The sequence below is a fragment of the Girardinichthys multiradiatus genome, chromosome 14, assembly GCF_021462225.1.
Source record: "Girardinichthys multiradiatus isolate DD_20200921_A chromosome 14, DD_fGirMul_XY1, whole genome shotgun sequence".
Classification (NCBI taxonomy): domain Eukaryota; kingdom Metazoa; phylum Chordata; class Actinopteri; order Cyprinodontiformes; family Goodeidae; genus Girardinichthys; species Girardinichthys multiradiatus.
The window spans coordinates 113,051-123,006 of NC_061807.1; the positions used below are offsets into that span (position 1 = coordinate 113,051).

The 9,956-nt window shown below is 38.7% G+C and overlaps 1 protein-coding gene across 1 annotated transcript; it reads right to left on the minus strand.

Annotated features, from left to right (window-relative positions):
* Window positions 1-1,455: 1,455 nt before the first annotated feature.
* Window positions 1,456-9,515, minus strand: LOC124880258. The gene is made up of 10 exons (XM_047385236.1): window positions 9,468-9,515; window positions 8,788-8,844; window positions 7,755-7,901; window positions 3,866-3,931; window positions 3,426-3,491; window positions 3,232-3,261; window positions 3,019-3,122; window positions 2,067-2,204; window positions 1,876-1,984; window positions 1,456-1,798 (listed from the first exon to the last, which is right to left on the minus strand). The coding sequence occupies exons 3-10, from the start codon at window positions 7,897-7,899 to the stop codon at window positions 1,722-1,724; spliced, it is 735 nt and encodes a 244-aa protein (XP_047241192.1). The 5' UTR covers window positions 7,900-7,901; window positions 8,788-8,844; window positions 9,468-9,515; the 3' UTR covers window positions 1,456-1,721.
* Window positions 9,516-9,956: the final 441 nt, after the last annotated feature.

Here is a 9,956-nt window from a genome sequence, read left to right on the forward strand (position 1 = left end):
CAGCGCATTGATGCAGCAGTTCATGCAAGAGGAGACCCAACCAAGTATTGAGTTCATAGAAATGGGCATATTTTCCAGAAGCCTGACATTTATACTTAAACATTCCTTTTTGATTGGTCTACTGTGATTTTCTAATTTTCTGAGACACTTAATTTTGGGTTTTCTTTACCTGTAAGTCATTATCACATAAATTACAAGGAATAAAAGCTTGAAATACTTTACTCTATGTGGAATGAAAAATGACTGGCAAAAAAAAAAAAAATTGCACTTTTGCAAAATATTCAACATTTGTGGGATGTACCTGTATTAGCCGTAGTTGGTCAGGTCTATTTGGAAGCAGCTACTTTCCAACGGGTTGGTTCACATGAGTAGAATAACAGCGCAGGGAGAAGCGCTGGAGCTTAAACTACCATACTAAATATTAGATTGAAGACAGGTGTTCAGCCAAGTGAGGTGATCCTTGCATTAAACAAAAGAACAAATCCTAAGACAAACAGTAGGAGAGGAAAAGAGAGACGTGAAGAAAAACAAGGCGAGAAGAGACCTAAATTCAGAGAAGAACGGAATCAAACTTAATTCTTAAAAAGTCGTTCACGTCTCACAGAATCATTGACATTAGTAGTTTATGTAAAGAAATTCTGACTGATTGAATTCTAGAAGTTGGTGTTTTCTTTCTACAGACAGTCATCATCAGATTAAAGTCAGGGTTTTAGAGGAGGATCCTTTAAAAGAAATGTAACCAAATCAGTGAGCTGTCAAACTAATTGCTCGGCAAACATCTCCAGCACATCAGTTTCAGGGAAAGTAAATATTGACCTTGGGCACAGCATGTACTGTGTGTTCTTTTCTTTTTTTTTCTTTGCGTCTTACAGTTTTTTGATATCATTTTTTAAGCTCATAAACTCTGATAATTCTTTACTACAACTGACATTTCGTTTTGCTTCTGTTTTTTCAGGACGTGCGAGTATCGAAAAGCTACGTTTTGTTATAGGAGAGAGAGAAACAGGAGGGAGTCGTGTGCCTGTTAGGTAGAGAACAGCTTCCACAAGACAACTACTAAATGCACTAAGATTTAGATGCATTTAAATTGCATCGATAAAATGAATACAGATCATAGAATAAGCTACAGGAGTAAAATCTCCTATTGTGCAGAACCATTACTGAGCTGAGCCATAGAAACCAGTTCTCCTTCCCATCGGCTACTTCAGACCAATGAGTAGAAACACAAGACATTACAAAACATGTCGTAATAGAGTTACATTAATATTTCCCCTCTAGTCTGCATTCGGCCAACAAATGAAGCTTATTTTATATTTTAATGTAAGCTGTTTTGTCTTTTTGAGGAAACAACTAGCAAGTTGAAAATATGTCTTCAGTTGCACTTCATGTGAAGCTTTGCACCATAAAACAAGGAGAAATGCTAGTATTGCTTCAATATACACACACACTCATTTCTTTTTCAATGCTGAAGATTTTATTTGGAAAAAGGTTAGAAATGACAGATGACTTTCTAGAGCGTTAAAACAGATGGTATCGGTTTTAATTAAAAGCTCAAGGACTAAAAGCTCATAAAAATGTCGTTTCCGTAAATTGTTAGTTAACATCTTTGGTTTCATTAAAGCAAATCGAGCAGAAACACCGAAGCAAAACTGATAAATGCAGACTGATAGTGAAGAGGCACATTAACCACTGTCTGCTCAGGACTCATTGGTCTTTCCAGATTAATAGAGGAGGATTGCACAGACAGATGGGAGCTCCACATCACACTGCAGGTCATCCAGGCATCCTGAACCGTGTTCTGCCAACAGGAGAAAACTAACATTTAGTCAAACTGCAGCTGATGCTGAGGTGCCATCATGTTGAAGTATGATTTACCATCGAAAGTGATCTGCAAACAGTTGTTCTCATAGCGTGCAGATTCTCCACGACAGTACTCAGCAAAGCCGTCAAACAAAGAATAATCACCCCAGGACCAAGAAGGATCCTACAAGACAAAATGAAACCAGCTTGAGTTCAGATTGATTGATAAACTATTGTTTTGAACGGTGTAATGATGAATTAGCTACCCCTGATTTTTTGCTGCCTCCAACCCACACTCGTCCATCGTGAAGCCCAACATTGGTCATCTCCTGATAAATTTCATGAGCTTGCATGTCATTATACACAGCAGCAAGGGAACCTTGACCTTTAGACCCACAGTTTTCCTAAAAAGAACACAGAGCGTGCTGAGCTGAGAATAGAGAACAACGACACAAAAGATAAAGTCATACGAATTCGGTAACTATATTTTGTCTTTGCTGTCTCGCTGGTCACCGCAAGCACTAAATTCAGTAACGTAACCGTTACTAATGATAAGGCCTAAAAACGCAGGTAGAGTCATACCGAACCACGCTGAGTAGGGACTAGTTTCAGGTGTTCCCGAGCTGGAGTCTGATGCAGGCAGCGAGTAAGAATACGCAGAAACAACAAAGACAAACAGACGAATGACATCCTAGCCTTTGTGTTCAGGAGCTTCTTCATCTCGGGGACCATCGTTGACGTCGGTAGGATAGCAAAATAACAGCACAGATGTTGTCTTTAATCTACCAGAGTGAAGATTTGGTTTTCTGATGCACTTAAACAAAGTCAAGTTAAATAATTATAGGAAGATCAGCCTCTTAATGCTACACAGGTGGCTGTGATTAAATGTGTAGTCCAAATGGAAAACACTTGTTTGACTTTCTGGTAACAACAGCAGGAAAATATATCAATTAAAAGCAGCCTTTTCAAGATTTTGGGCAAATGAAAATACAGTATTATGTGTATTATTAAAGATTTTGTTTTATAAAAACAATAAATAAATTAGAACTAGTTTATATTAAGGGTGTTAAATCATGAACATGAATAACTAGGGTTTTAACAGCATGAACAAAACACAGGTTTAATGGTGGATTGGCACACTATATTTACCTAATATACCTATTAATATGAGATTTTGATTAAACCATGTTAGTCCTAAGAAGGAATAATCTCGGTTACCTTTGCCTCATCCCAGGTCATATTTTGGGGAACAAATAGGAGACACTGAGTGCTATGCATCGTCCATCCATCAGGGCAACTAAAGCCATGATGATTATCTCCCCCTGTGAATAAATGCAGAAATAGGTATTTTATTAGGTCTGCCAGTTTATATACATATTTTGAATATGTAAAATGAGTTATTGGCAAAACATAAAAATAAAAGCTACTGACCGGTTCTATGCATCCAGTTCCAATAATCTTCTAAAAAAAATGGGAATGATAAACATTTTTATTTCCGGCATATTTATACCAATTTAAATTGGTATAAATATGTTGACTTCAACAGTTTTATGATCATACTGAATGTCCTTCTTTTTCATATTGACAGGATGTGTATAGAATAGCGTTAATACATATAGCTTCACCTTCTGTTGAAGGTGGGTTGGATTCTGGTGGAGTATCCACAGGATAGTCATGAGTGACTGGAAGGTCTGCAGACACAAGAAGAAAAGCAGATATTAGAAGAAGAGTCTTCAGTTGAACCTCTTCACGAGTAAAAAAAAAAATATAATTTTACTCTTATTTGTATCGGTTCAAAGGTCGTAGACCACACGTTTCTGTGTGTTGATGTGTACGCAGCAACCTTTACAATTAAACCTTTAAGGAATCATTCAGAGTGAAAATGACTTAAATGAAAATAGTGACACATAAAATTTAAAAATAAAATTTACTGACCGGTTCCATGCATTCAGTTATAAATTGGTATAAATATGTTGACTTCAACAGTTTTATGATCATACTGAATGTCCTTCTTTTTCATATTGACAGGATGTTTATAGAATAGCGTTAATACATATAGCTTCACCTTCTGTTGAAGGTGGGTTGGATTCTGGTGGAGTATCCACAGGATAGTCATGAGTGACTGGAAGGTCTGCAGACACAAGAAGAAAAGCAGATATTAGAAGAAAGAAGAATTTTCATTTGAACCTCTTCATAAATAAAACTAATTTCATTTTACTCTTATTTGTATCAACTGAAAGGTTGTAGACCACAAATATCGGGTATGTTGATTTGATGTGTATGCAGCAACCTGTATGACTAAAACTTGAAGGAGTCACTCAGAATGAAAATGACAAAATGAAAATAGTGAAATATGGTTTTTAATTCATGCATGTCCAAATTTTTCAGTGGGCTGTAGAGAAATATAATTAGAAAGACTTCTGAATCTGACAATGCTAGAATATTACTGTACACACAGCTGCAGTAAATACTCACACACCGCATGGACCAACGTCAAAAAGGTAAATCCAAACCAAGCCAAGCTCAGTATCTTCATGGTGGAGAAGATTTAGATGCAACCTGTGGTGATAAATTTACTAAAGCCAGACAGAAACCTAAATTCTACAGTGAGGAACACCAATAGCACTGAAACTGAGAAAATATTGAAGAAAATCAGCAAATTATAGTAAAAAAATATCTTATTTTCTTTCTCTCTGGTGGGTTTCAACCTGCAGCTTCAGTCTTGCTTTGCAAGATTTTAGATGGTGAGGCGGAAAGAACAGCCTTCCCTTTTAAACGCCTCAATTCACAGGTACTGAAACAGGATCAGACATCAAAATTCAGTAACAACAAAGGCAGCAAGGTAAATAGTTTTAATCTGCATTATTGTTTCCCTGGTATTTCACCAGTCATGGCACTGAACAGACAACACCCTTGATAAATATGCAGAGGCCACTTCAGCTCCTCACATATTTACCCAGCACTAATAAAATGGAATCACAGGTGCTCTGGAGCAAACAATACATGTGGCAAAAAGTATGGGTACATTTTCAGCCTAAAATTATGAATACCTCAGACAGATATGCACTATATTAGCAAATGTACTGGGTCACACCACCAAATCATTGAATTCAGGATTTATAAACGCTTGGCTGCAGATGTATAAAGTTTGATGTGGAGGAACTTGACTGGCCTGGACAGAGTCCTGATCTCAACCTTTTTTAAACTCCTTTGGGATGAATAAGAGCAGAGGCTGAAATTCTGGTTGTCACATCTAACAATGAACACACTCCTAAACCTTGTGACAGATGTTTAATGGATAGTTAAAGTTAGTATTGCTGGGAAGGGAAGGGGGGGGGGGGTCCATCAACAAACTAGACCGTATAGATAAGAATAGGATGTCATCAAAGTTCATGTGAAATTTAAAAGTAGACAGACACACACTAGTGGCAATGTAGTGTAAGTTTTAAGCAATATTTTAATAGAAATATCAACATGTTTCTTCTGACTCAAGTAAAACTGATGTTTAAAATAAGTGAGAATGATTTAAATCTGATAGAGAATCTGTAGAGGGAACTGAAGATTAGGGTGATGGCATAGAGGCATTTCAGCCTCAAAGACTTGCAGCTCATCATCAAAAATAAATAGCAGTGGAAACATACAAAAAAATAGATAAAACGAATGCTCCTTTTACATTATTTTGTTATCTTTTGACTGATGTGTCAAATTTCCAATCAGAAAACAAACTTCATACTTAAATGAAAATAACTTGAAATGTAAACCTGCAAGGGAAACCAGTAATGTTGGGCTCATTTTAAAAACAAATAAATAAATAAATGAATAAGTCCAGTGGCCTCCTTTATTTAAGCACTCCGAATTACTGCGACCTGAAAAGCATCACCCAAGACAGTCAATGTTTACCTTTATCCACATGGTAGCACTGATAAAGTTTCGGAGTTGCTATTTAGTGACCGAAACATAAATATGCAAGATATTGTGTTTTTTGTATATTTGTGGTAAGGCGTATTGTGTCACTTCCTGTTTTCACTGTTGCACTGGGTGGATTGTTTGGTGTTTAAATGCTCTCTCGATTTGATCTAATTTCTCTTTACTGTGATATCTTTGACTTGTTCTAATACATAAGCACATTAAAACACATGTTTTCTGTTGCTGTACTTAACATTTGGGGACCCTCCGTGTTTTACACGGTTTTTCTCGTAGTAAGTGGTTGCTAGCTTAGAGTTAACTCTACCACGGCTACCCATTCTGTTGTTTCTCCGTCACTCTCTAAGTCTTGTCCAAAGCTATCGCACCCTTTTGGCGGTCAGACGCCTTGGAGCCCCACCGGTACTTGGACCCCGGTAACAGTCACCACTCTATCTAAAGACTCTTAAAGGAACGACTCTCAACCAGTTTCTAACTTTTAGCTCCTTTAATCTAAATTAAGGCAGAGGAATGATTACAGAGATCAGCGCTGAGGCTCCCGTCTCGGACCGTCGCCGTCTGTTAGAGGATGACGAAGAGCCTCGATAGAAGGTCACATACAGTTTTTATATCTGGTTCTCCAATGCAATGGATGTTCCCTCCCTCAGTGATTATCTGTAGACTATGTGTCACCATTGTGGTGTTTATCTGTTAGATAGCCAGGAGATTCTTGGACCCAAGCAAGGCTCCTGAATGTAGTTTTCTTTGCATACAGTTTTGGTCATGGCATGGATTTCTTCAGCCACATGCGATGTTCGCTGGCTTATCAGAGTGTCATGAACAGCTGGTTTGTAGTGCACCGCCTGTGCCAAATCTATAGATTTTTTCTGAAGAAGTGAAGAAAACCTTTTGGTGACGCCAAGCAGCCTTTTGAACACCACTAACAGATAGATCACGTGGAATTTGGAAAGTTTTGAATGCAATCCTACTGCTGTTGGTGAGCTCAACTGACAAGACCAACGGGTGTTAGATATTTGCACAAGCTCCCCTTTCCCAATATGCAGTTCTTTCTGAATGGCAGCAAACTGGTGATGGTTGACAACAGACACACTAAAAAAAGTGTAGAGCCTATCAAGTAGATCAAAAAACTCAATGGCCTCAGGAATAGCTTTGCAGGCGTGGCAAAGGACAAGGTTAAGGTCATGTGCATAGCAATGCACATAGATAGCCTCGGGATGATTTTTCCTGAGACGAGCTTGCACCCCCCCGCATTGATTCACTCATAACTGCAGCACCATCGAATGTTTGGGCAACAACTTTCAGATTAGAAATGTTGGTAGACACAAGCACTGTCTCTGCATTGTAGCCTTCCAATTTCTTTAGACCCCAGAATCTTTCTTTTATTTTACCGTCCTGCTGAACATAACGAATACACACAGCAAGCTGTTTCGGGTCGCCCATCCCTGGCTTCATCCGCCATTACAGCATAGATCTTTGATTCTTTAACTTCCTGAATTATTAGGTTGGTGACTTCTGTGGAGCAACTAGTAATAAGCTCATTTTGAGAGAAGGATGAAAGCTATGTGGTGTTATCAGGAGTCTTGTATTTCTGTAAGAAGGGATCAAACTTTTGCAACAGTTTCATACACTCTAGAAAGTTTCCTTGATTGGAACTACCTTCTACTTCACTGTGACCACGGAGAGGAATGCCCTGTTTTGTTAAAGAGGTGATAACTGAAACAACGTGGCAGAGATATCCTCTTCTCTCACTAATTTCATTTGCACATGCAGTTTGAAGCTGATCGACTATATTACCATGAATCTTGCTGGCTTCGTAGCTCATCCATGTTGTCATGGAGACCTTGTGTAAAGAGGTCTTTTCATGGTCTCTAAAGGAATCCAGAGACCTCTTCCAATTGCTGAAGCCAGTAGAAACTAAACCATCTTTATTAAGCCTGCATAGCTGCTTGCTAAACAATCTGCAGCAGAAGCAGAATGCCGAGTTTTAGCTAACTGAATATTTTCCAGCCAGTTAAACATGTTATACCAACTCCTCTGAAAGGATCTTCTTTGTAGTCCAAAGTGTTTTAAAGGAAACGTGACATCCTTCACTTGCTTTGCCCCTGTTTCAATGCTCCTTAGATCTGTCACATCAATAACCTCTCCAGGCTGTCCCTCATCTTTCTTTCCTGGCATATCTGTGAAACAATTATGAGAGAAAAAGTTCAACTCTAAAATTTGGTGAATCTCAACAACAGATAACAACACTATCAGCTGTCCAATGATCTGAAAATAATTCCACACACACCAAGACAACAGTATTCTTCACTATTCTGTGTCTATTTCTCACCTTGTTCTTTCTGCTCTTTGTGGAGATATATTAGCTGTGTGCATTAATTATTATTATGTTCATAACCAGTGTGTTATAAAATGTATAACCTGTGTGTGAGTATAAGACATTGTGGCCTGCAGAAGTGTTGTTGCACAAACTTGGCCTTGAGTGTGAAGTAGAGAAAGACTGTAGAACTGTAATGGTGGGAAAAGGATGGGACAAGATTAACGGCTCGGTACTCCCTTCTCATATCAGCAGAAAAGCAGAGTGCAGGTGCAGGAAAAGTAAGCAGGATAATAGCTGTCCAAATATGGTAAGCCGGAAGAGTCTGTATGAAATCATATGTATGAAAAAAACTGTGGATAGGGCCTATTTTCATGTGTGTTTCAATAAAAGCAATGGCCCCAGTGAGAAGCTTCGAAGTCGTCTCGGTGTGTGTTGTGTTACCACATGCGAGAGCTTCCCTGGTCCAGGTATTTGAATAACATACAGCTGTCTCCGTGTGATTTATTATAATGTCTTCTGAATGAATTCTTTCAGCTTAGGTGAATAAACGAACACGCAGAACACCCCTTGGGAGGGTGCTTCAACATCTTGTATAGTCTCTCTCTCTTTTTTCATTTTCATTGCTCCCTCTTTCTTCTGATTATTAGAAAATATGTTGTGATTAATTACTGAATGTCCTCTATGGTAAAATACAAGCACACAAAATCTGAGTGGCCTCAACTCCGATCATCTGACATCCTTCTCACCTGCTTCCTGTTCTGTTTCCCTCTCAATTCTCCTGGCCTCTTCGCTTCCACTGTGTTCTAATAGTTGGAGAACAAAAAAATTAAGTAGAAAATAAAGCAAATAATATGTATACATACATACACATTTATACAGTTATACATATATATGGTGAAGACTTACAGGAAACGTTTGACTTTTGTCATTGCCAACAAAGGTTATGCTACAAAGTATTGAGTTGAACTTCTGTTATTGACCAAATACCTATTTTCCACCATAATTTCCAAATAAATTCTTTAAAAATCCTACAATGTGATTTCCTGGATTTTTTTTTTTTTCTCATTTTGTGTCTCATAGTTGAAGTGTAGCTATGATGAAAATTACAGACCTCTCTCATCTTTCTAAGTAGTAGGACTTGCACAATCAGTGGCATGGCATCCTGGCCGGAAATACAACAACACACACACACACACACACTCTTGTTTTGCTATATGTAGTGAGGACAATCTGTTGACTCCCATTGACTTCCATTGATTTTCAGTCATTTTCAACCCTTTCTATGCCCTAACCCTGACAATAACCCTAAACCTAACCATTACCAGTGCTTACCTAACCCTAACCTTAACCTAAACTCAATTCACATCTTAGTCCTAAACCTAACCGTTAGCAAAATAGGTCGTGAGGACCAGCAAAATGTCCTCACTTTGGTACAAACGGTCCTCAATTTGATGGTGAAATCGGGAAAATGGTTCTCACTGTGATGCCAAGACAGGAACACACACACACACACACACACACACACACACACACACACACACACACACACACGTTAGATGTAAACACATATATGTGTTTAAAAATTACTATATTAATCACCTACTACAGATGAACATATTTTGCTTTAATTTGTTTTGTATGATGTAGCTGGCACCGACAACTAGCTTACCTTTCTTCTTCTGCCGATTCACCAGAAGCGTGCGCGCGCACGCCTACTCGCACTGGTGACGTCTTCCCCGCCAGTGATGGGGTCACGAGCAGTGGGCAATGCCCCTCTGACAGTGGAATTCGGGGCTTCCGTCCTGCCACTTTTGGTCCGCTTTAAACGGACCCCCCGTTTCCCCCGTTAGTCCAAACAACCGGACCGAGACCCACTTTTTGAGGTGCTCGGTCCACTTCCAAACGGACTCTGGTG